The sequence below is a fragment of the Peromyscus maniculatus genome, chromosome 23 (assembly GCF_049852395.1).
Source record: "Peromyscus maniculatus bairdii isolate BWxNUB_F1_BW_parent chromosome 23, HU_Pman_BW_mat_3.1, whole genome shotgun sequence".
NCBI lineage: Eukaryota > Metazoa > Chordata > Mammalia > Rodentia > Cricetidae > Peromyscus > Peromyscus maniculatus.
In genome coordinates, this window is record NC_134874.1 from 45,961,988 (window position 1) to 45,987,658 (window position 25,671).

The 25,671-nt window shown below is 47.5% G+C and overlaps 1 protein-coding gene across 4 annotated transcripts in view; it reads right to left on the bottom strand.

Moving 5' to 3' along the window:
- Positions 1-4,765: 4,765 nt before the first annotated feature.
- Positions 4,766-25,671, bottom strand: part of Mmd2 (monocyte to macrophage differentiation associated 2) — a 49,234-nt gene continuing 28,328 nt past the window's right edge. For 2 of the 4 annotated variants that reach the window (XM_006992677.4, XM_076560231.1), the window contains 6 exons: positions 21,151-21,232; positions 16,734-16,894; positions 16,320-16,394; positions 11,278-11,379; positions 9,583-9,652; positions 4,766-6,260 (listed from right to left, as the gene is read on the bottom strand). In XM_006992677.4, coding sequence (XP_006992739.3) covers positions 6,057-6,260; positions 9,583-9,652; positions 11,278-11,379; positions 16,320-16,394; positions 16,734-16,894; positions 21,151-21,232 — 694 coding nt within the window. In that variant the 3' untranslated portion in view covers positions 4,766-6,056. Of the gene's footprint in view, positions 6,261-6,761; positions 7,048-9,582; positions 9,653-11,277; positions 11,380-16,319; positions 16,395-16,733; positions 16,895-21,150; positions 21,233-25,671 lie in introns of those variants that run through there. The other 2 variants (XM_076560232.1, XM_042268528.2) reach the window with 2 other exon arrangements.

A 25,671-nucleotide genomic window follows, 5' to 3' on the forward strand; every position in this document is an offset into this window, starting at 1 on the left:
CTTGGGTCCAAGCAGTTGCAGGACTGGCGGGTGAGAGAGATTTGTCCTGACTGGGGCCAGGTGGGACACAGGAACACTTCAGCTACACAGTAGAGCAGAGGAGGGCTGAAGAGGGAGCTAGGCCACCAAGCCTGATGATCTGAGTTCAAATACCACGATCCAATGGTGGAAAGAGAGAAGAAACTCCCATAAGTTGTTCTCTTACCTACACATGTGTGTCATGGCACACACACACACACACACACACACACACACACACACACACACAGCCCGCCAGTGCCAACCGTTGATTTAAAGGCCATCTTGAAGCCAACTACAAAGAGAAGATTGTTGGGACTAGAGGAGGGACTCATGTGGGGGAGCTGCCACAGCCAATGGTGGCATGCCTGATCCATCCCCAATTGCCAGCCAGCCGAATAAATCCCTCCCTGTGTCTAAACCCACATCTTCAGTTCTTATTTTTAAATTATTTTTATTTATTCATTTTTGGGGGTATGTATGTGTTCATGTGTGTGCATACAGGTATGATCAAACACACACATGTGAGGGCCAGGCAGAGGTCAATGTCAGCACCTTCTCCAGCCACTCCTCATCTTATCTTTTTCAATCACATTTTTATTTATATTGGTCATGGGAGACAATTTTCAGATATCTTGGGGAAAGGGGTCGATTCTTTCCTTCTATCCCATGGGTTCCAGGGATTGAACTCAGGCCATCATTGGCATGAAGAGCTTTTACAGCCTGATCTATCTTGTAGTCCCCCACCCTATTTTTATTTTTATTTTTATTTTTTTGAGACAAGGTCTCTCACTGAACCTGTAGCTTACCAGTTCAGCCAGACTGGCCCACCAGTGCGCCCTGGTGATCCTCCCATGTCTCTTCCCCATCACTAGGCTCAGGCAGAGCTCTAGAGGGAAGCCTGCCCTGTTCATTTGCAGGCTTAGATGGAAAAGAGAGCTCTTGCAGGCCACAAGAATATATTATCGAGATTCAGCTGTGTATTAAAGCTATACTTTGACCAGCCAAGGGTCTGTCAAAAGGCAAGCCATTTATTATGAATATTTGGTGCTATCCAGCCTTTAATATTTCAGCTGTCTTCTACTATGAAATTTTTGCATGCCCAAATATTTCTAGACCCACTGAACTTCTAAGTTACTAACTCCTTCTTCCTGCCCCCCACTTCCCCCCCTCAGACATATAGCTTGCTTCTTGTGCAAATGAAGCTCAGACCATCTCCTCACCTAGAGGTTTTAGATATCAAGGTGGAAGGTAGGGTGGAGGAACATTCCTTAGGAGGCAGAGAATCGTGTGGCCAGGCAGAGGAAGACAGGCATTTTCGGTAGAAACAGACAGAACGACATGGCGAGAGAAAAGAGAGGAAGACAGAGGTTCCGCAGAGGGTAAGCAGATCTCGGGTAGAGTTTTCTGAGTGCCAGGAGTAGAGAGTAGTGGAAATGGAGAATGAGGAAACTGAGGACGAAGATGAAGATGGAAGCCTAGGAGTTTAGTCGTTAGCAGGACTATGGGCTAGGGAACTGGACAGAACTGTAGCTATGGAAACAGGATTTCATCCCAGAGAAATAAAGTAGACAGATAAAGAGCTTGGTGTATCTATATTTATTCTTGTCCTGAATGCCTGACGGAGCTATAGCTGTATTGATAGAATTTTGTCTTAGAGGAATAAAGTTAACAGACATAAGAGCTTAGTGTACGTAGATTTTTTTCCCCTCAGATATCCCACACAAGATGTAGCGCAATCCCCAGACCCTGGGAATTCAGTAGAGAGCAGGGAAATGAGGATGTGTCTGCGCTGGTAGAGTGCTCGCTTGACAAGCACGGAGCCCTGGGTTGCCTCCCCAGCACTGGATGTGGCACTGCACCCTGACAAGCCCAGCCCTGGGAGGTAGAGGCAGGAGGATCGGGAGTTCAAGGACATTCTTGGCCATGTGAGACTAGCCTTGGCTACACAAGACCCCATCTCAAAAGAAGAAAAGGAAAAGCTGGGTGTGGTGGTGCACTTGTTTAATCCCAGATGGTAGATCTCTGTGAGTTCGAAGCCAGCCTGGTTTACACAGAGAAACCCTGTCTCGAAAAGAGATGGGGGGGGGCAGGGAGAAAGAAAGAAGGGAGGGAGGGAAGGAGAGAAAGAGAAGAAAAAAGAAAGGAAAAGAAAAGAGAAAAGAAAGGAAAGAAAAAGAAAAGGAAGGGAGTGAGGAGAAAAATGGGGAGAGGAGAGCAGCACAGACCTGGGCGGGCAGGCAGGAAAGGCAGGGCCGAGGTTCCCTGCAAGCTCCTATCCTCATCACACTGTGTTGCCGCACAAGGGCCCAGCCTCAGCCAAGGCAGCTTTGGACAATGAGACCCAGGTCTGCTTGCGGTTCCCAGCACTGTTTCCTCTTTCTGTCACCCAGGGCTCCCCTCTTATGTTTCCCCATGAGAGAGCCACCCAACCCTGCTCATGTTTCCATTCTAGCTCTGGCCTGAGATTGACTCTACCGCCCCCCACCCCCACCCCACCCGGAGTGTTCCAAACCCTCCAAGGAAGCTCTCCCAGCTGTGCACAGCTGTGAGACACACTGCTGCTGTCTCCCTGGCTCTTTGGGTCATGACAATAGTGGAGTGCTGGCATCTTAGGTCCCAGCGTGCTCTCTGCCCCCACACTCCTCCCATGGGAATCTCTGTTCCTGCTCTGGTGCTCTGGTGATATGTGGTGACATCTGGAATCAGGGCTGGAGTGGAATGGGATCCTGGGAGACCCTCCTTCCTGAATGATGCTAGATGATGCTAGTGTGTCTTGAATTGGAGCAAGGGAAGGAAGAGTAGCCAAGGCCTTTCAGGAGGCTCCCAAGTGTTACCCATAGTTGAAATTTCACCATAACGAATTAGGACACAGGCTGATGCTGCATTTTAAGTCACTGTCTGTATGTGTGTGTGTGTGTGTGTGTGTGTGTGTGTGTGTGTGTGTGTGTGTGTTGCATGAATTCTATTCTAAATGGTCTTATAATAAAAACCTGGAGCCAGATATTGGGGTAAATGCTGAAAGATCAGAGAGACAAAGGAACAAGCCACAGCCACGTCTCACCTCACCAACTCCACGAATCCTCAGACTGAATGCTCCTGAGTCCTCAGCTGAAAGGCTCTTTAGTTCCTGTCTCCTCGCGCCTTATGTCTTTCTCCACTCAGCCATTTCACTTCCTATCTCAACCTTCCTAGTGCTGGGATTAATGGTGTGTGTGCTTCCCAAATACTGGGGTTAAAGGTGTGTGCCACCAAGCTGAGAGGTGGTAGAGCATGCCTTTTATCCCAGCACTCGGGAGGCAGAGCCAGGCAGATCTCTGTGAGTTCGAGGCCAGCCTGGTTTACAGAGCAAGATCCAGGACAGGCACCACAGCTACACAGAAACCCTGTCTCAAAAAACAAACAAACAAAACAAAACAAAATGTGTGTACTACCACTGCCTGGCCTCTGTGTTTAACTTTGTGGCTGGCTCTGTCCTCTGATCTTTAGGCAAGCTTTATTTCTTAGATTACAAATATCACCGTTTGTGTGTGTGTGTGTGTGTGTGTGTGTGACAGAAGACAGCTTACAGAAGTCCAGTCTCTCCTGCTGTGGGCCCCAGGAACTGAACTCAGGTCAGCAGGCTTAGCAGCAAGCACCTTCACTTCTGAGCCATCTCAGCAGCCCCACTGGATATTTATTACCCTACTCCTTTCTTCATGCAGCCCCATTTATTTATTTATCTTTATATGTGTGGCTATTTTGCCTACACGTATGTCTGTGCATCACATGCACGCCTAGCACCTGCAGAGGCCAGAAGAGGCATCAGCTCCCCTGAAACGGGAATTAGAGAGGGTTGTGAGCTGCCATGTGGGTGCTGGGAATTGAACCCAGGTCCTCTGGAGGAAGTGCTCTTAACTGCTGAGCCATCTCTCCCTATAGTCCCCCTATAAAGGACTGTCTCATTTACTTTGTTTGTAGTTGGCAGCACCTGCCACAGAGAACAGTAAACCCTTGCAGATGGGGAAGGCCAAATTTGATGACAATCCCAGCAAGAAAGCTCTGCCCTCTAGGAGCAGCTTAAGTACCTGAGTGACAGACAGGGCTCTGAGCTGTGATACAAATAAGCACGAGGAATGAGGGGGTGCAGAAGATAGCCCCAGAGTCACACAAAATCTACAAGCTCCTCAATGTGTATTTGGGCTTTGAAGGATGAGTAGGAGTTGGGTAGGAGAGAGACAACATGTGGGGTAGCCATCTAGGGCCAACTCAAATCAAATGCTCAGCCCAGGGGCACAGGAGGTGGAACTGTTCACCTCATGAGCTCCGCAGGGGCCATGTGGTCACTTTGAAGTGCCAAGTCAGTGTCCTGGCATCCATCACTATTCCTGGGAACCTCCTTGGTCCCCATTAGCATCCTAGTGACAAAAGATTCTCTTGGTCTGACCAGTGCCACATCCAGGGGAGTTCCCACACAGCATTCCAGATGCCCCACCCCTTCCCCCAGTAGCCTCAGACACAAGGGGAGGCCGGTCTGCAGTCAGTTGTCTCCATTGTGGTCCTCTTCTCTGAACCCTGACCCCCAGTTGGAGGAAACATGGGGGAGATCCATGGGACAGCATTACCCAAGATGGTTTCCAGGGGCTGGAGGTCCTGTTCACACACACACACACACACACACACACACGTTCATACATGCACACAGCACTCATATGCACAGGCAGGCTAGACAAAACCAATCCTAAAGCTCACTGGCTCCAAAACCATCTTTCTGAGGAATGCATAAACTTGATTTAATACTGGCTTTGACATATGGGATTCCAGGTGAGGAAGCCCTGAAATACCTTGGAATGTGCTAGAACAAAGTATAAGGCACCCTGTCTAGGCCCACCCTCGCCCACACCCATCTGGCCGGAAGTTGTTGAATAAGACCTTGGATTTCCAGTAGCCTCTTCCAGAGATTCTGAGTTGTCAGCTCAGGTCAGGAGCATGGCCCGCAGCTCCAAAACTCAGCCAGTGTCCAGGTGGCATCTTATGACAAGGCTAGCCCAGGAGTAGAGGTGGCTGAGGATAGGCCCCTGACAGCCATGTTCTTAGCTGACATGTCACCTCAGAGGTTGGGGATGTAGACATTCCATAATTCTGATAGTTGAAGACCCTGCTCGTGGGCCCATCAGAGGGACCTCTGGAAGCCATCTCAGAAAACCAAGGGGGGAAAAAACCTGCTGAATGCAGCTTCATCATTTCTCTGGATTCTGTGAGATGAGAAGAAATAGCTAAGTAGCAGCATCCTCATCCCAGCTCTCAGTTCCTCCAGTACCAAGGACCAGCCATGGTGGACCGGAGTGTCAGCAGCTGCTTGGAATGTATGCCTTGGTTTCCCTGCACTGCCTCCAAACATCCCACACCAATGTTTCCTTGAAGGTGGGCAGGAGGGAATAGAAGGTAATTGTGTCCAGAGATAAGCATGCTCCTCCATACAGTGGTTTCTAATGGCTCTGCTGTGATCTTGTCTCTTAACATACCAGGCCAGCCAAGAAGTTCCATCATGAGCACAGAATCAATTAGTAATGTCTGCATGGGGCACTATGTTGAATTCTACCTACCACTATGCAAATTCTGCAATTGATTGGTGATGTCCGAAATGGTCAGGGATATTCCCCATCTGTCATCTATAATGCTAGGTGGTTTTCCCCTGCAGCAGAAAGGGAGATTCTCAGGACCTTAAAAATTGCTTCTCAAATGCTCATTCCCAATTTTGCCCTTTTCTGAAGATGTTAATATTGGTTATAGTAAAAAAAAAAAAAAGTCATTTGTCTAAAGTAGAAATACAGTACTGAATTAATTTCTTCTCCATAGAGACGACTAAATGTTTTCTTCCTTGCTGGAGACTCAAAAGGTGGTCTGGCTGTCAGTGAAAGGGACCTTAGACCCTTAAAGAATTCCATCCAGGAAAAGGCAGGCAGACCTTGGCACTATGCTCTGGGTTAGAGTTCTCAGTTCACTTCCCAAGATGCTTTGATCCCAAAGTCTAAATGACCCATGGAGTCTGGGTCATTTCATTTGGACACCTTGGTCTGCAGTGTGCTGGGCAGGTAGAGGTACCTCCAGATGGCATAGTAGTGGGTACCAGCACCAAATGCCACAAAGAGGTGCCAGATGGCATGGGCAAAGGGAATCCTCCCGTCACTCTTGAAGAACACCATACCCAAGCAGTAGAAGACCCCTCCTGTCATCAGCTCCCAGATGCCCTCAGTGTTGGGCTGTTGGAAGAAAAGGATTGGACACAAGTCAGAGGAAGAGCTAGTCATTTCCTGCCACCCAAACGAAAAGACATACAAGTTGTGAACAAGTCCAGAGTCCCCTAGGAAATCTCAACACTGTGATATCAAATTTTCCCATATTACTTTTCCAAATCTGCAATTGGTTGATGATAGCGAACGCGAACCTCAGAGGCCCAGCACTTGGGAGAAGGCAAATGCAGCAGGATTATAAATCCAAGGTCATGCCAGGTTACACGAGGCTCTGCCTTAACAAAACAAAGCCAAAATCTCAAAAACCCCACTTTTATAGGGTCACATTGCAGGTTCAAGAATGTTAGCTAAATACTAAGACCCTAAAAAGGTGGGGGAGGGGGCTTGAGATTTGCCTCAATAGTAGAGCACTTGCCTAGAATGTGCCACACCCTGGGTTCAATCCCCATCATTGCACACACGTACTCACAGTCAGTTGATATACTCATATCATGGAATGTTATTTGTTACTTGGCCTTAAAAAAAAAAAAGACTTCTGACCAAGCCATGATGGGGAGGAGCTCCAAGGACACAACACTAAGTGAAATAAGCCAGGCATGAAAGGACAGCTACCATAAAATGTGACTGTCCCAAAGGAGCCAAGTCCACAGAGACAGTAGAAGGGGCATGCCATGGCCTGGATGGAAGGATGTTGTGCAAAGCTATCCTCCCAGCCAAACTGTTGCCATCTTCAGGAGGTTTAGCCTGCTCACCAAGGATCATCACAGCTGGGCTTGTTGAGTGCTGACATTCCCTCCTGGAAAGAGGGGGCCAGGGAGGGTCATAGTAACCTCCATTGAGTATCCAGCCATCCCTCCCAATTTGTCCCCAATTGCACATGGCCTTGGGGTCTCTGAGAAGGGCTAGAGGCTATAGGTGGGCAATATGGGAGGGAACTCCATCTGCATACCCATGAGGAGTCATCAGGCATGATGGATGCAATCTTCCAGTGTGGCTGCTAGAAAGTCACCCATGCTCCTGCCCATAATCCCTCACACAAAGCCCTGCAGGTAAACCTAAGGTGGATTTTGGTGGACTCAAGGAGAGGTAAATGTTCATATCTTCTCTGGGGAAGGAATTTTAGCCATAGTGAAGAAGCATTCTCTCTCTCTCTCTCTCTCTCTCTCTCTCTCTCTCTCTCTCTCTCTCTCTCTCTCTCTCTCTCTCTCTCAGTGTGTGTGTGTGTGTGTGTGTGTGTGTGTGTGTGTGTGTGTGTGTGTGTATGTGTGGTGTGTGGTACATGTGCATGCATGTAGAGGTCAGAAGTCCACCTCAAGCACTGCTCCTCAGGACACCATCCACTTTCAGTTTTGTTTTGTTTTGTTTTGTTTTGTTTTGAAGACAGGGTTTCTCTGTATAGCCTTAGCTGTCCTGGAACTTGCTCTGTAGACCAGGCTGGCCTCAAACTCAGAGATCCACCTGCCTCTACCTCTCAAGTGCTGGGATTATAAGCCCCCAGCACCTGACCACTCACCTTGTTTTTATGAGAAAGGGTCTCTCACTAGCCTGGAGCTCATCGGTAAGGCTATACTGGCTGGCCAGCAAGTTCAGAAATCCTTCCCAGTGCTGGGATTACAAGGGCACACATCATGCCAGCTTTTTAAAAATTTATTTATTTATTTGTTTGTGTGTGTGTGTGTGTGTGTGTGTGTGTGTGTGTGTGTGTGTGCACCATATGTGTGTGGGTGCCCAAGGAGGCAGGAAGAGAGCACTAGACCCCCTAAGCTGGAGTTACAGGTGTTTGTGAGTCGCCTAACCTGAATGCAGGAAGCCACACTCGTGCCCATCATCTGTACTGGCACATAGGACCTAACCATCTTTAGGTCAGTCAGGTTCCACTGTCCTTGTCTTTCTACAACTTGAACAGCCACAAAACAAATTCTCTTGTAGACTGGGCAAGTGGCACCTGCCTGCAACCCGAGGACTGAGCAGGCAGAGGAAGAAGGGGTTCAAGGCCAGCCTGGGCTACAGAGCAGGACTCTGTCTCATGCAAACAACACAAATTAAAACAGAAAAAAAAGAAAGAAAGAAAGAAAGAAAGAAAGAAAGAAAGAAAGAAAGAAAGAAAGAAAGAAAGAAAGAAAGAAAGAAAGAAAGAACTGGACATGAGGAATGTTATTCAGCCTTGAAAAAGCAACACTATTTTACATAATGAGTTTGAGGCAAGCCTGGGCTTCAGGAGACCCTCTCAAGAAATAAAAAAACGTCTCTTTGAAATCTTAAAGATCCCATGTGGTGCTTAATTTTAACCTCCAATTCCACACAATCTAGAATTACCAGAGAAGAGAGTCACAAGGAAATGTCTAGATCATGTTGCTTTGTGGGTCTGTCCATAGGAGATTGTCTTGATTATTATAACTGATGTCTGAAGACAAAGCCTAAAAATGGGCAGCACCAGTCTCTGGATTTGAGTCCTGCACTGTATGACAGTAGAATTAGTCATTTCTCTCTGCTCTTGATTGTGGTTGTCACTAGTTGCTTCAAGATCCCTGCCTGGGCTTCCCCGAAATTATGGACTGTAACCTGCAATTGTGATCCAAATAAACCCTTTCTTTTCTAAACCGCTTTAAAAAATATTTCATTTTTAGTTATGTGTATGTATATGGGAGGGAGGGTCTATGCCCCATTTCTATGCAGTACCTATGGAGGCCAGAAGAGGGCATCAGATTGCCTGGAGTTAAAAGTGTTTGTGTTTGTAAGCCACCTGACTTAAGTGCAGGGAACCAAACTCAGGTTGGCTTGCAAGAGCAACAAGTGCTCTTAACCACTGAGCCACCTCTCCAGTCCAGCCCTCTAAGTCACTATTTGTCATGCGGCAAAAAAATGAATCTAAAACATTTTGGGTGGTATTGTGAATAGCTCTAAGGTATCTCATCACACACACACACACACACACACACACACACACACACACACACACACACGGTAACATATTCCCTAGTCCTCAAGAGTATTGTCACTGAATGTTAACCACACAGTAGTCAAAGCACCCAGTGTTTCTCAGCAGGTACTATGTGCCAGGCACCATGGACAGTGCCATGCCCGAGCTGTCTAGTCGCCTTCATAGGATATGGAGACCTAACCTCAGACTTAGGCACAAGGGATACTGCAGTTCCCAGGCGAGCTCTCCCTGTTCTCTGTCCCCTTAGGCAAGCACACAGACCCACTCAGCTTCTGTTTCCCATGCTGCCAGAGGAGAGGGCTTGATTGATAGTCTCAAGAGGCAGGTCCAGCTCACGCATGTGTTCCTTCCAGAAGATGGGTGTCCTCACCCTGGGCAAGTGGGACTTACCATGGAGAGGATGACCAAGGCAGGGAAAAATCCCATCACCACATAGCAGAGCAGCTCCACAAGCTTGTACCTGGGAAGACAAATCATGTAGTCTCAGGACAAGCTTCCAAAAAGGGACAGAGCACACAACTTTCTGTCGCTGAAGACCAACACAGTGAGAAGAGGAGATTTTTTTTCTGTGTGGAACTCCTCTTTTCATATTCTGCCCAGTCACATCAATGGGTAATGGGAGTCGCGTGACCTTGGGCAAATCTTATGACAAGCCCCTTGGCTTCTCTGAGCCTGTTTCTGAGCTTCTAAAGTTTACACTGTAGGTAGAACATGCATTGCAAGTTTAAGCATAGCAAGTATATGGATTTCGCCAATGTGTGGCCTATGGCAGACATTACTAATTAATCCCAGTATCTTCTCCCACAGGACCCAAGCAGCCATTCTCAGATTTGCTGAATTGCTAGGTGACCCGAGCCCTATGCCATTCTGGACTGTCTGTCTCCTGGAGGCCCTGTCTGCTCGTGTTTGTAGGACTTGGTTATTTTCTGTTGCTTCCCTGACTGTCATTCCAGTCCCAAAGCAGGGGAAAAAAAAACAAAAAAAAGGTTTCAGGGTGACCTCTTAAAGCCGTTCCCCATTATCTGATACCACATTTAGGGAAGGCAGGTGACATGTGACCTAGTCCACTTAGTGGGTCAAGTATCCTATGATGTCATAAAAAATGATCTAGAGAGGATAGGGTGCTGAATCGACGGCTCAGCAGTTAAGAGCATGTGTAGTTCGAATCCCAGCACCCACAACAGGCAGCTCCTAACAACCTACAGCTCCAGCTCTAGGGATCTGACACCCTCTTCTGGCCTCCTTGGGCACCTACATACATACGTACATATACATGCACACAGACACACATACACAAAGTAAAATTTTTTGATGTGTGTGTGTGTGTGTGTTCATGGGTGCGCAGATGCATATATGTATGAGGTGTGAGCACATATGTGTGGAAGCCAAAGAGTAGCCTCAAGTGTCATTTCGCGGGTGCTGTCCACCTTGAGAAGGGGTCTCTTACTGATGGGGATCTTGCCAAGTAAGGTAAGGTGGCTGACCAGCAAGTCCTAGGGATCCTCCTGTTTCCACCTCCTCAGCAGAGGGACAATGGGTACACCACTGTGCCCAGCTGTTAAAGTGTGTCCCGGGGATCAAATTCAGTACTTCATGCTTGAACAACAGGAACTTCACCAACAGAGCCATCTCCCCAACACCCACTATGATTTTTTTTTTCGGGGGGAAACATTCAGGGCCCAGGGAGATGGCTTCACTGGTAAAGGGTTTTCTGTATGAGCATGAAGACCTGAGTTCAGATCCCCACACCCACATAAAAGTCAGGCATGATCACACACATCTGCAACCTCATTTTCGGATGGGAGACAGGAGGATCTCTAGAGCTCACTGGCCAGCATTAAACTCTGGCCCCTAAACACACACATACACACACACACACACACACACACACACACACACACACACACACACTGCTTTAGATGTGTCCCTCTGGGCCATGGGACCTGGTGTACAGCCATGGTCCTCAATGGTAGGATGAAGGCATTTTGGGGGTCATGGGGGCTCACCTGCTTGAGGCTGCTGAGCAGGTGGTACTGAAGAATTAAGGGACAACTCACCAGTGTGAGTCCCCCAGCCCTGACTTACCGTTCATGGAAGAAAAAGACATAGATAGTACCAGTGGAGGCCATGATCCAGACCAGCCAGCGCATGTGGGAGGCCCAGGGGCCCAGCTCCCGGAGGTTCAGCCTGGGAGAGAGAAAGCCAAGGGCAGAGCCTGAGGGGGCCACCAAGGACAATCACTACGTGGCCAGCCTGTCAAAGGAAGCTGACCCTAGAGCAGCCTGGTCCCCACTGGCTGCCCAGGTAGGACAAGGCCTCTCACCACAGGGGGGCAGAATGCTGCACAAACTGAATTGGCAAAGTTGGAATGATGGTACATACCTGTCGTCCCAGCACTCAGGAGGCTGAGGCAGGAGAGTCACCAGTTTCAGGCCAGTATGAGCGACACACCTGACAAAAGACCCAGACAAAGCTAGCCTCATGGCTGGGAAGACTTGTCAGTAAAATGCCGGTCACTCAGGCATGAGGACATGAGTTCAGATCCCCAGAACCCACATAATCCCTGGTGATGGGGAGGCCAAGACAGGAGGATTCCTGTGGTTCAGTCAGCCATCAGCCTCGCTGAATAGTGAGTGGCAGGTTCAGTAAGAGACCCTGTCTCAAAAAATAAGGTGGAGATCAAACAAGAGAGATATCTGACCTCCACATGACCTTTGTCCTTCACATGAGTGTATATACACATGTTCATGTGCACACGTTCACAAGAACATGTATATACATATACATCACACACACCTTTTATAATATATATACCTTCTATTGGTTCTGCTTCTCTAGAGAACCCTAATACACGGCCATGCCCAGCTCTTGTATTTTGTACAGTATTTTGAGTACAGCTGGGCGGTGGTGGCCCATGCCTTTAATCCCAGCACTTGGGAGGCAGAGCCAGGTGAATCTCTGTGAGTTTGAGGCCAGTCTGGTCTACAGAGCAAGATCCAGGACAGACACCAAAACTGCACAGAAAAACCCTGTTTCAAAAAGCAAAAACAACAACAATGTTTTCAGTACATCTGTAGGTTTTTAATTTTTTAAACATTTGTTTGTGAGTGTGTGTGTGTGTGTGTGTGTGTGTGTGTGTGTGTGTGTGTCCATATGCTGTGGCACATGTGTGGAGAGCAGAGGACAACTTTGGGGGGTTGATTCTCTTCTTCTACTGTGTGGTTTCTGGGGCAAGAACTCAGGTTTGTCTATAGAAGTCAGGGCTGTCTGCAGGCACCATTTTAAAAATCTGCTAAGTCAACTTTTTTTTGTTTTTTTTGTCTTTGTTTGTTTGAGACAGGGTTTTTCTATGTAGCTCTGGCTGTCCTGGAACTCACTCAGTAGATTAGGCTAGCCTCGAACTCAGAGATCCATCTACCTCTGCCTCCTGAGTGCTGGAATTAAAGACATGAGCCCCTGCTCCTGGCTAAGTCATCTTTTTTTTTTCTTTCCTTTTTATTTATTTAAATTTCTTTCATTTTACATACCAACCACAGTTCCCTAAGTCATCTGAAAGGCCCTATTCGTGGTCATTTTAAAAATAGGACAGACTGAACCAATGTGGTAAAATCCCCAGAAGCTATTAGTAGATGCTGGAGTGGGGAGAGCAGACGAGAACAGCAAGCTTGAGTTTGGAGAGTTACGCATGTTCGCTGTGCCAGCCGTGGTGGTACACACCTTTAGTCCCAACACTGGGGAGACAGACACAGATGGGATCCAGCTGGTCTACATAGTGAGTTGCAGGCCATCCAGGGCTACATAGTGCAACCCATCTTCAGAGGGGAGGGCAGGAGAGACAGAAACAGAGAGATTTGTTGCTCTTGCAGGGAACCTGGGTTCAAGTCCAAGCACCCACATTAGCCACCTGTCACTCCAGTTCGAAAGAACCTGACACTTTCTTCTGGCCTCCACAGGTTCCTGCATGTATATGGTACACATACACACATTGTCTCACACAGACACACAATTAAAAATAAATAAATACCCATACGATCATATATGTCTGTCCGTCAACAAATATATGTGTGGGCACAGCATAGCATGTTGAAAAGAAAACAAGGCTGCAGATTAGAGGATGAGAAAGAACTGATTGCAGGTATCAAGTTACAAAAGAGGCGATAAAGCTGATAGTTTTCCTGCTTCTAACTCTGTCATGGATTTTTGTTTTGGGTGCTGAATATATGCATAAAAATATATTTGATAATAAAAATGTAAACTCCAAGCTTCCATTCCAGATGGCTAGTCTAACTCTACAGAAGTTCATTGAGAAGTCAGGCTTGGGATATGGCTAATTTTTGACCTGTGATTTTATTTTTGCAAGTTATCATAAGACAGTTTATAAAATTTAAAATAAAAAATAAATCTTAAAAAAAAAAAAAGAATAGCAGAGCCAGAGAGTTCAGCAGTTAAGAGCACTGTCTACTCTTCCAGAGGACCTGGGTTCAGTTCCCAGCACCCACAGTTCCAGGGGATCCGGCACACAACGGACATGTGAGGTGTTATCATGCAGGAAAAACAGCAATGCACATAAAACACAAATAAACGAGCCGGGCGGTGGTGGCGCACGCCTTTAATCCCAGCACTCGGGAGGCAGAGCCAGGCGGATCGCTGTGAGTTCGAGGCCAGCCTGGGCTACCAAGTGAGCTCCAGGAAAGGCGCAAAGCTACACAGAGAAACCCTGTCTCGAAAAAACCAAAAAAAAAAAAAAAAAAAAAAAAAAAACACAAATAAACGAATTTGAAAAAAGGAAGCAAATGTGGTGGCTAGTACTAACTGTCACCTCGATGAGACCTAGAATCTCCCAGAAGAAGGTCTTCTAGGACCGCTGTGAGTGGTGGTGACTGCCGTAGGGAGACCCACCCAGTGCGGATGGCACCAGTTTTCATCAAGTTCCTGCCTTGAAGGGCGGGCTGTACTCCGAGCCTCCAGCGGGAATCAACGCTTGCTCCCTCACGCTGCTTTCATCGTGGTGTCCCATCACAGTCTGAGGTGGCGGCAAGACGGCAAGATTATACTCTTTGCACACAAGATGAATTACGTACGTGAAGATGCAGAGAAAGATCTGAGCCCTTTCCCTAGCAGTTTGGCTTAGAAAAAGACAACTAATAAGGTGCCGAGCATGAATATCCTTTGACTCTTCTCTGGAATGAAGTCCTTGGATGAGAAAGCCTTTAATTTTTTCTAAATTTATATGGGGGTGCACGTGAGTGCAGGTGCCAGTGGAGACCAGAAGAGTATTGGGATATGCTTATCTGGAGATCGGAGGAAAAAGCTAGCCACTATATTAAACATAGAATTCAGGCAATGGTAGCACACGCCTTTAATCCCAGCAGAGGCAGGAGGATCTCAGTGGAAGAGAGCAGAACTGGAGTTAGAGGTGGTTGTGAGCTGTCTGACATTGGTGCTGGCAACTGAACTCCGGTCCTCTGCAAGAGCAGCAGGTGCTCTCAACCACTGAAAGAAAGAGGGGAAATGAAGAAAGAGCAGGAGGATAAACATGTGGGGTGGGAGGACACTCTGCTCAGTATCTAGTCATCACAGGAGGCAGAGCAGGTGGATCTCTGTGAGTTCAAGGCCAGCCTGGTCTACAGTGTGAGTTCCAGGACAACCAGGGCTGTTACACCAAGAAACTCTGTCTTCAAAAAGAAAGGAATGAAGGAAGGAAGGGAGACAGACAGACAGACAGACAGACAGACAGACATGTTAAGTAGCAGAGCATGGTGGTACACACTGTAGTCCCAGCTGCTGCCCGAGGAAGACTGAAGTAAGGATGATCTGTTCACAGAAGTTCCTTCCTAACCAGCCAAGGCAACATAGCAAGATGCCATCTCAGAAAAAGTGTGGGAGGAAGAATGTTTACCTAGCACTTGTGAAAGAAAGTCTAAGCTCTACCTATATCACAGTGGTTTAAAAAAAAAAATGCAGTTTTCTATGTGGAAGAAATGTGGTCATCCAAATTCCTGAAAAATGATGGAGGGTGATTCCAGACACCAACACACATAAAACACGCACACATATGTACACCACACACACACACACACACACACACATACACATGAAAAGGAAAACAGGCATGAGGTAAAAGTATAAATAGATACTTGGCATTTTGCTTTGTTTTCCAGACAGGGGCTCACTATATAGCCAGGGTTGGCTTCAAGCTTTGCCTCAGCCTCTCAAAGCCTGGGGTTGCAAGTACATGCCACACATGTGTCTAAATACATGCTTTACAATGTACAGTATATGTATGAAACATTGAGGGAAAGTATGGCTCAGTGATAGAGAACTGATTTGATTCCCAGCACCACAAGGAAAAAAAAGATAAAAATATGAATAATATATTTTTTTGAAACAGGGTCTCACTGTGTAGCCCTGCTGACCTCAGACTTATAGAGATCTACCCTCCTCTGCCTCCCAAGTACTGGGATTAAAGGTGTGCACCACCACACCCAACACAAAGTAATGCTTTTAAAACACACATATAAGCCAGGCGCCATGGTACATACTTGTAATCTCAGCACTGGAAAAGCAGACGCAGAAGGATCAGGAATCCAAGGCCAGCCTAAGATACATAGGGAGTTCAAAGCTGGCCTGGGTAACCTGAGACCGCACCCTCCACACACACATTCTCTCTCTTTCTCTCTCTCTCTCTCTCTCTCTCTCTCTCTCTCTCTCTCTCTCTCTCTCTCACACACACACACACACACACACACACACACACACACACACACAAATAATGATTAAAAAAACAAAAACAAAAACACATGCATATCTGCATACATGTACAAATGTGTCTATACATCTATACAATCGTTGACATTTATATCTGTAAATATATGTTAATACATGCTAATGTATACATAAGTATTTGCATACACACAGACATACACATTTGCTCTTTTTCAACTACAACAACCCTTGAAGGACACTGATAATAAGTAGGTATTTCTTGGCACAAGAGAGAAGATGAGCATGTCTTTTCACCTACTCCCTGTCTGTGTGGTCACCAATCACCCACTGGAATGGAGACAGAAATTCAAACAGGAGAAAGGAAGGCAGCCAGGGTAGCGGGGAGGGTTGCTGGCACTCACCAAGGAGCATAGGAAGCCGCGATGAAGAAGTAAATGACCATCCGGTCGATCATGTGCAGGCAGTGTTCTACCATCCTAGGGTGGGTAGAGGAGGTGGCAGGTCATAACCACTGTGTCCCAGGGAGGTGCGGGAGTGCCCACAGCACTGCCTAGGGACAGCCTTGCCTTCCCCAGTGGAAGAGAGACTGAGAGACAGAGTTGAGAGAGGTGCCCACCCCACCCTGGAGACACCCCCTCCAGCCTGAGTCTCTCCACCTGTAAGGGACCAGAGCACAGTTTTCCAGGCTGCCTGCCATGTTGGGGGTTTATGAAAGTGCCTCAGGACCCCATTACGGTGAATGCTGGCATACTCCTGACTATGTGTGTACAGAGTGTATGCCCATGTGCCCTTCCTGTGGGTTGGGTGGAGGGTACCTGAGGTGGCTCTTCTTCCAGGAGACTGTGTGGAAAATGGTGGATACTACAAAGAGGCCACAGAGGCCAAGGCCGTAGATCCAGGCAGATATGGTTTCCCAGTCATCGTCCGACAGGAAGTAGAGGTTGGAGCTGCCAAGGATGCTGGGAATGATCCAGAACTAGAGTGAGAGAAGACAGAACAGGGCCAGCCTTTTTAAAAATAGATACATTTTCTGAAGATACGTTTTATTTTTAATTTTGTGTATATATGTGGGGTGGGGCTGGGAGTTACATTATGAATGCAAGAGTCCAAAGAGGCCAGAAGAGGAAACTGGATCCCTAGGCGCTGGACTTTGTGATGATTTTAAGATAGCTGGCTGTCTTAAACATGGTCTTAAATATCACCCGTCACGTGGGTGCTGGGAAACAAATTCAGACCGTCTACAAGAGCAGTGCATGGTCTCAACTGCTGAAGCATCTCTCCACCTGCAAGGACCAGCCCTTTTGCGGGTTGCATGGGGGAGTATGTGATGGGGAGCACAGCAGGCTTTTTATGTGACTTACGGCACTGGGTTACACTTTCCTGCACGTGCATGTGAAGGCCAAAGATCAACCGCAGGCATCATTCCTCAGGCACTGTTCACCCCTCTTGTTTGTCTATTGGAAACATTTTTGTTAACTGAGTGTGTGTGTGTGTGTGTGTGTGTGTGTGTGTGTGTGTGTGTGTGCGCACACACACAAGAGTGGACTATTGGAGATGAGAGATAGGCAGTTCTCTTCTACCATGAGGGGTTGGGAATAACTCAGGTCCTCATGCTTGTGTAGAAAGCATTTTCCTGAGCCATCCTCACAGGCCAGGCTCAGGGGAGTACAGAGCCCGAAGACCTCTGCACTGACTCACTCCCTTTCTCTAGATCGTGCTCCCATTACCTAGACAACGTGGTGCCCACCGAGCACATGAAGGCTAACAGTGCCACTAAAGAAGTGAGGCGTTTCATTTCGGAGGAATGGGGTCCATTTTCATCTTTCAAAAACGTGAATTGACACATAAGACATAAAAACTGTACCTATTGGGAGCTGAAGAGACAGCTCAGTGGTTAAGAGCACTGGATGACCCAGGTTCAATTCTCAGCACCCATACAGTGGCTTACAGCTACCTGTAACTCCAGCCCTAGGGAATCTGATCCCATCTTTTGGCCTCTGTGGACACCAGGCATGCACACAGTGAACAGACAAGCATCCAGGCCAAATACCCATCAACATAAAATCACAGTTACAAATGAAAGCTTGTACATAATGAACTGGGTAGATGGCTCAGTGGGTGGGGCACTTGCCATGCAAGTGTGAGGACCCAAGTTCAGATCTTGAGAACCCAAATAAAGACAGGCGTGGTTGTTGGGAGCCAGGCAATCCAAGGCTTTCCTGAGGCCCTGGTGTATGGAGAAGGAACATAGTTCCCTGTCTAAAACCATGAACATGCTTGGCACAGCCAGTAATGGCCTGGGAGCCGAATCTTGGGGGAGCTGCAATTTCAGATCCTGGGAATCTAACTCTTCCCCACTAAAGGGCTGTTCTTATCAGTTCAAGGACACCGTGTGCTCAGTCTGCGACACACTTGAGATATCTGGTGTCCCTTTTGTGCAACATTGCTTGATTAGCTCCCTGCTGACTTTGTCCCACTGTGGGATAGGTTTCTGTTGACTCTGTCCCATTTCCCCCTGCAGATAGTATATAAAATGCGGTGGTGGCACGTGCCTTTAATCCCAGAATTTGAGAGGCAGAGGCAGGTGGATCTCTGAGTTCGAGATCAGCCTGGTCTACAGAATGAGTTCCAGGACAGCCAAAACTATTACACAGATAAACCCTGTCAAAGGGAGGAAAGGAGGGAGGGAGGGAGGGAGGGAGGGAGGGAGGGAGGGAGGGAGGGAGGAAGGAAGGAAGGAAAGAAAGAAACCTCATGCAGCCCTCCTGATTTCAGCCGTCTGTCTTTATTTCCTCGTTCCTGGTCCTCCTCCTCAACACCATGCTGCTTTGAACCCTTATTCCTGTGGTTTGGGTCTCATGGTAGCACATGTCTGTAATCCCAGTACTTCTACACAATCCCAGCATTTCTACAGCGAGATGAAAGGAAGAATTCCCAAAAACTCATGGGCGAGCTAGCCTGGCCTACATCTGTCCAACAGAGACCATCTCACACAAGGTGGGAGTTAAGAAATGACACCTTGCCCTCTGCCCTCCACACCTGCATCATGGCACACGTGTGCTCACACTCTCACATACAAATAGGCACACACACCTCACATACACACACACACAGATTTTTAAAAATTGTACATGTTCATGTGGTTCCATGAAAATTCTGTTTGAGATAGGATTTCATGGCAGGCTAGCCTCAAACTCATAACTATCTCCTATCTCAGCCTCTCAAAGGCTAGAGTCACAGGCCTGTGCCACCATGCCTGGCTCCATGCAGAGTTTTATCATCATCATCATTATTTAAGAATTCATTTTAATTATGTTTGTGGAGGGATGCATTGAGTGCACGTGCCAGTGGAGGCCAGAAGAAGGCATTAGAATACCCGAAGATGGAGTTACAGGCTGTTGTGAGCTGTCTGCTATGGGTACAGGGACCTGAACTCAGATCAAAGACAGCTATCTCCTCACACTTTTATCCTTGCTTTAGGATAAAAACTCCCAAATCCTTGTAGGTTTGTTTGTTTCTTGTTTGCAGTGCTGGGGTAGTACCTTGGGCCTCCCTCATACTGTACAAGGACTCTACCAGCTGAGCTACATCCCCAACCCTCTTTCAAGAGTTTTGAAATGTACAGTTCCATAGTTGCGTTGGAAGAAGACTTGTGTATCATTCCCAAAGCCCTGAGTTCCTTCCCCATCACCACATAAAGCAGGCATGGTAGTGAACACCTGTAATCCCAGCATTCAGGAGGTGGAGATTGAAGGAAGAACCTTCAGAATTCAAGTTCATCCTTAGCTACATAGTGAGTTTAAGACTAGCCTGAGCTACATGAGTCCCCATTTCAAGAATAGACAGAGCAGGGGGAGAGGTAGGCCACTCAAAAGCTATAGAAAACAAACCCCTGAATCTTTTACCTTTACAAATCTGTGACCTGCCTCCCCTAAACCTTCCATCTTTTCCTCATGAGAGTACCGGAAATTGTTTAACAACTGAGTGATGGACAGGTCGTTCTAGCATGGTAAATGTTGTAGAATAATCTTTTTGTGAAGATGTGTCATTCTGATTGGTTTAATAAAAAGCTGAATGGCCATTAGCTAGGCAGGAGGTACAATTGAGACAGCCAGACACAGAGAATGATAGGAAGAAGAAGGGCAGAGTTGTCAGCAGACACACAGAGAGCAAGACATGCTGGAGGACAGGTAAAGGCATGAGCCATGTGGTAACACATAGATTGATAGAAATGGCTTAATTTAAATTGTTAAGAGCTAGTTAGAAACAAGCCTAAGCTATCAGCCAAGCTTTTATAATTAATAATAAGTCTCTGTGTTGTGATTTGGGAGCTGGCTGATGGGACAGAAAAATTCGCCTACAGTTCTATAGTCCATTGTGCTTCCTTTAGGCCCGCACTACTGGAGCCCCTGGGAGACTAAAGAAACAACAGGTCACATGGGGTGGTTTGAGAAGGACTGAGGAGATGGCCCCACCAGCAAATTGCTGGCTGGGCAATCATGAGGACCTGAGTTCAGATCCCCAGAACCCATGTCAAAAGCTGAATCCCATGCTTGGAATCCCAGTACTGGGAAGCAGAAATTGGCCGTCCCCTGGCATCTTCAAGTCAGTCAGCCAAGGCTACTTGATTAGCTTCAGGTCCCAGTGAGAGACAGCATCCATAAAACAAGATGGAGTCAGCAAGATGATTTCATGTAAGCCTGATACCTAAGTTTGATCCCTGAGCCCCACGGTGCAATTCTGAAAGTTGTCCTCTGACCTCCACACTTGCACACCCACACTCACACAAATAAAAAATAAATAATTTTAAAGAAACAAGAGATGACTCATCAGTTAAAAGTGATGTGTGCTCTTTTATTCCAGGATCTCTCTATGTAGCTCTGGCTGTCCTGGAGCTTGCTATGTTCAGGCTGGCCTCAAACTCACAGAGATCCTCCTGCCTCCTCTGCCTCTGCCTCCAGGATGCTGAGACTAAAGGTGTGCACCATGAATGTAAATCCAGCTTTCAGTGCTCTTTTAGAAACCTGGGTTCAATCCCAGCACCCACACTGAGCAGTTCATAACTGCCTGAAACTTCAGCTCTAGGAAATCTGATGCCCTCTTCGGGCCTCTATGAGCACCTGCACTCACCTGCATATACAGATAATATATATACAATAGATTGAGGAGAGTGCCTTCCTTATCCCCCACCCTGAAGGGTCCCCATGTCAGTACCCCATTAAGTCAACTCACAGCATGGGTAGCACAGTTGGCTGCGTGTTCATACTCTGTGGGCTGGTACCTCTTGTGTGCCGGGACTCGGTCATTCATAAACCTGCAATGAGAGGCAGAAAGAGTTTCAGAAAGACTGGATGAGGAAGCCAGAGTCCAGATTCTCACCCACACAGCTTTCCTTCTCTCTCCTTCCTTCAGTCTCGATTTCTGAGTACTGCAGCATTGTGTGTATGTGCTTGTGTGGTGCATGCGTATGTGCTTGCTTTTGTATTCACACACATAGGCCAGTAGCCGACATCGAGTGTCTGCCTCAATTGCACCCCTCCCTTTTTTTCCAGACAGGGTCACTTACTGAATCCAGAGCATGCCATTTCAACTAGGCTGGCTGACCAGTGAGCCTCAGAGACCCGCTTGTCTCCGGCCCCGCCCCACTTCCCACTGCAAGCTCTGTCATCACATGCACCTGCCTTTTACATGGGTTCTGGGATTTGAACTCAGGCCCTCATGCTTATCCAGCAGGTGCTTTACCTGGCAAGCCATCTCCTCAGTCCTAAGTAATAAACATCTTTTCCCACTAAGTGTTCCGTGTCTAATCCTCAATATGATGTTTACTTACTGGGGATGGGGAGACAACTCAGCTGGCTGAGTGCTTTCCTAGTGTGTGCAAAGCTCTGAGTACCACCCCAGCACCTCATAAACACACGTAATCACTGCACATGTGTAACCCCTGCACTTACGGGCCAGAGGCAGGAGGATCCTGAGTGCTGGGATTACAGATACACATCACCGCACCTGGCTCTTGCAGCACTGAATGGACCTCAGGGCTTCACGCAAACTATGCAAGCACATTACCACCAACTGAGCCACAGTTCTAGACTTAAATTTCTCTTAAAAATAAGAATTCCTGGAGCTGGAGATGGCTCAGGGGTTAAGAGCTCATATTGCTCTTGCAAAGGACCCAAGTTCAGATCCCAACACCCACATCACGCAGCCCACAACCCCTAGAACTCCAGTTCCAGGAGATCTGAGGCCATCTTAGCATCTCTGTACACCTGCATATATGTGTACACATACACACACATATGCACACATGCACGATAATAAACATTTGTGGTGCACGCCTTTAATCCCAGCTCTGAAGAGTCAGAAGCAGGTAAATCTATGTGATTTCAGGGCCAGCCTGGTCTACTCAGAGAGTCTCAGGTCAGTCAGGGCTACATATTGAGACCCTGTCTAATAAATAAATAAATATTTTAAAATAACAAGCATTTCTTGTGTGTTGGTTTATGGAACCCTCAAAATGTCTTTGCCTCCATACAGCACAGTTTGGAGCAGAGAAGTGACATCACCAGGTGGTACAAGACTTGGTCCCAGCCCAGCTGGCTTCTGAGCCTGGCTCTACCATGACATGAGTGTGAAGGGCATTTCAGTGAGCCTGGTTGACACTTGAGAGTCAGTGAGGTCAGGAAGAGGTGTCCCAGATCTTCGGATGGAAACACCTGTACACATCCGGCTCTCAGCCTAAAAGACAGAACCAGCAAGCTGTGCAGTGTTCTCTGCAGAATCTCGTTTCCCCTGGAGCTTCACCCAGCATCCTCCACCAGAGGGAGTCAGATGTCACCCAAAGACATCGAGCTCAGTCCCTCATGATTCCAGTTACACAGGCTGAGGAAATAAATGCTCAGTGGGTAAAAGTGCTTGCTGCACAACACAAGGACCTAAGTTTGACTCCTGAAGCACTCATGTGAAAAAGTTGGGTGTGGCTGTACACTCCTATAATGCCAGCACTGGCGGCGGAGGAGAGAGGACAGACAGATCCTGACATCTCACTGGCCAGTATACCTGAGCTTCTGATCTGATTCAGACACAGACCCTGTCTTAAGGTAACAAAACAGAGACTGATAGAGAAAAATTCTCAGGATCTTCCTTTGGTGTCCACATGCGTGTTCACACACATGTGAACACAATTATTACTGTGCGTTCCCCCAAAACGTATAGCTCAGAACAAAGACCTCTGGGCATCATGATTCTTTGAGGTTTTATTGAGTACCTGCTGGATCAATGCAAGGCCCTTGGAACATGTATATAGCACCTTCTGTTTGCCAGTACTCTCCTGATACAGTAAATGGAGCATTTGTGGAGCACCTTCTATATGCTGTCTGCAAGTCAGGGACAGCTCAGGGACCATTTATTGAACACCTTTTGTATACTGGAGTTGTGCTGGTAAATATGCTGGAGCTTTTGATGAGAAGCTTTCTGTGAGCCTGCTCTCTGCTACTGTAGTCCACAGAGCATTTATTGGATGCCTTCTGTAGGCTAGCTTCTGGAATGCCAGTGTGGCAAGACAGGGACAACGGCCGGAGGGAGGTGGTTCGGTGCTGGCCACATGGCTTGTTCTGGTGCTCCTGTGTCTGATATATGATGATACCTCCATGACTCCAGAGACCATGTCAGCTCCCCTGACCCACTGCTCTAACCACTGCTCTTCCACAGCATCCACGCCAGACTGCACAGTCCTGGTCACGTAATTCCACTGTCACATGGACAAGGGAACGCTGAGCTCATCAGACAGGTGAGAAAACTAAGGTGCCAGGCTGAAAGTCCCAGAACTTCTGGACCATAACAACCAACTCCCAGTGCTTTCCATCCCAGGAGCTGGGTGCCTTTGCAGGGGCAGATTGCAAACCAGACATGTGGGGGCTGGAGAGTTAGCTCAGCGGTTAAGAGCACTGGCTGTTCTTCCAAAAGACCCGGGTTCAATTCCCAGCATCCATATGGCAGCTCACAGCTGTCTATTAGTCTATCTCCAGTGGATATGAAACATTTAATGCAGCTGAAACACCCATACACATAAAAAATAATAATAATATTTTTTAAAAAGAAAGAAAACCAGGCACACATCTAGTGCAGATTATCTAAGCTGTTTGGGAAGCTGAGACAGGAGAGTCATAAGTTTGAGAGCTGCTGGAGATATAAAGTGGGGCTGAGACTAATCCTGGGCAACTTTGGGGGTTCCTGACTCAAAGCACAAAGAGGTTTGGAGATGTGGCTCAGTGGTAGAGTACCTGCCTAGAATCCCCCATTGAGGGGCTGGGGTGTGGCTCAGTGGTAGAGCACCTGCCTAGAATCCCCAGTGAGGGACTGGGGGTGTGGCTCAGTGGCAGAGCACTTCCTAGAATCCCCCAGTGAGGGGCTGGGGGTGTGGCTCAGTGGTACAGAACTTGCCTGGAATCCCCCAGTGAGGGGCTGGGGTGTGGCTCAGTGGTAGAGAACTTGCCTGGAATCCCCCAATGAGGGACCAAGGCATGGCTCAGCATATGCAAGACCCTAGGTTCAAACTCCAGTACCACAAATAAAATTTTGCAGAACAGTATAGAGAAGGACAACATATAAGGCAGTTGCAGGGAGAAGATGGCCTCATGTCACAGAGGCAAAGATGGGAGCAACATTTCTCGAAGCCACCAAAGATCCCAGAGCCTAGAAGAGGAGACCTCAGAACTAGAAAGAACAAGTCCTGCCCACACCTCGATCCTGGAAGTCAGCCCTCCAAGAACTGTGAAAGAATAACTCTGTGCCCAAGCACTGAGTGTAGGCTACTCCATTCCTGCGGGCAGATGACGCTGGCCCATGTCACAACAGGCGTGATAATTAGCTCTATCAAAGCCCCCAAGAAGCAATGACAATTGATGCGGCCACCAGCTGGTCCGAAAGTAGGTGGACAACTGAGAGACCCACAGGTGGGCAAGCTCATCACCCTCTGCAAGAAGGAGGTCCTGCACCTGTCACCAGGAGCCACCTTATCCTCTCCTGTGCCTTTAACTCCAGGCAAGCCACCCATGGTGCCAGCCATGCGGGTCCAGGGTGATGTCACGGTTGCCGTGGCGACCTGGGGCAGGCCGTTATTTATTTATTTCTGTCTTCCACAAAACTCCCCTTGTCTCTCCTTTAGGCTGTAGCTATTGAATGGAGGGTGATGGAGGAGGAAAAAAAGAGAGGCTTGAAGGTGGGGGGAGCATGCCTTGGCAAAAGCCCAAGAAACCATTCCCACCACCCCAAAGACCCATGGACTTTTCTTTTAACTCCTTGTGACCCAGTGCTTTTCTTCAAAAAACCTTAGGCAGGCATTTTAAAGAGCAACAAATTCACTTTTTGTGTTTTAATTTGTATACAATAAAAAGGTCTCCTGATTTTGTAACATGGTTTGGGGAGTTTTAATGGATTTTTTTGATCATGAACTCGTCATCACCCTTAAATAATGTAGCTGGCTATAATGATGCATGCCTGTAGCCCCAGGTCAGGATCAGGACATTAAGGGCAGCCTGAGCTACACAGTGAATTTGAGGTTAACCTGAACTACATGAGACCCTGTTTCAGAAAACCAATAGATGAGTCAAGACAAAGCACATTCTTAGGTGGAAGGGAGCTGTGCTTTGAATAGCAAACAATCTATGCAAATGAGTCAAAGAGGAACTTGTGTATGCAAAAGAAAAATGGACCACACTAAAGGAAACCTTAGGGCTGAGGATACAGCTCAGTGGT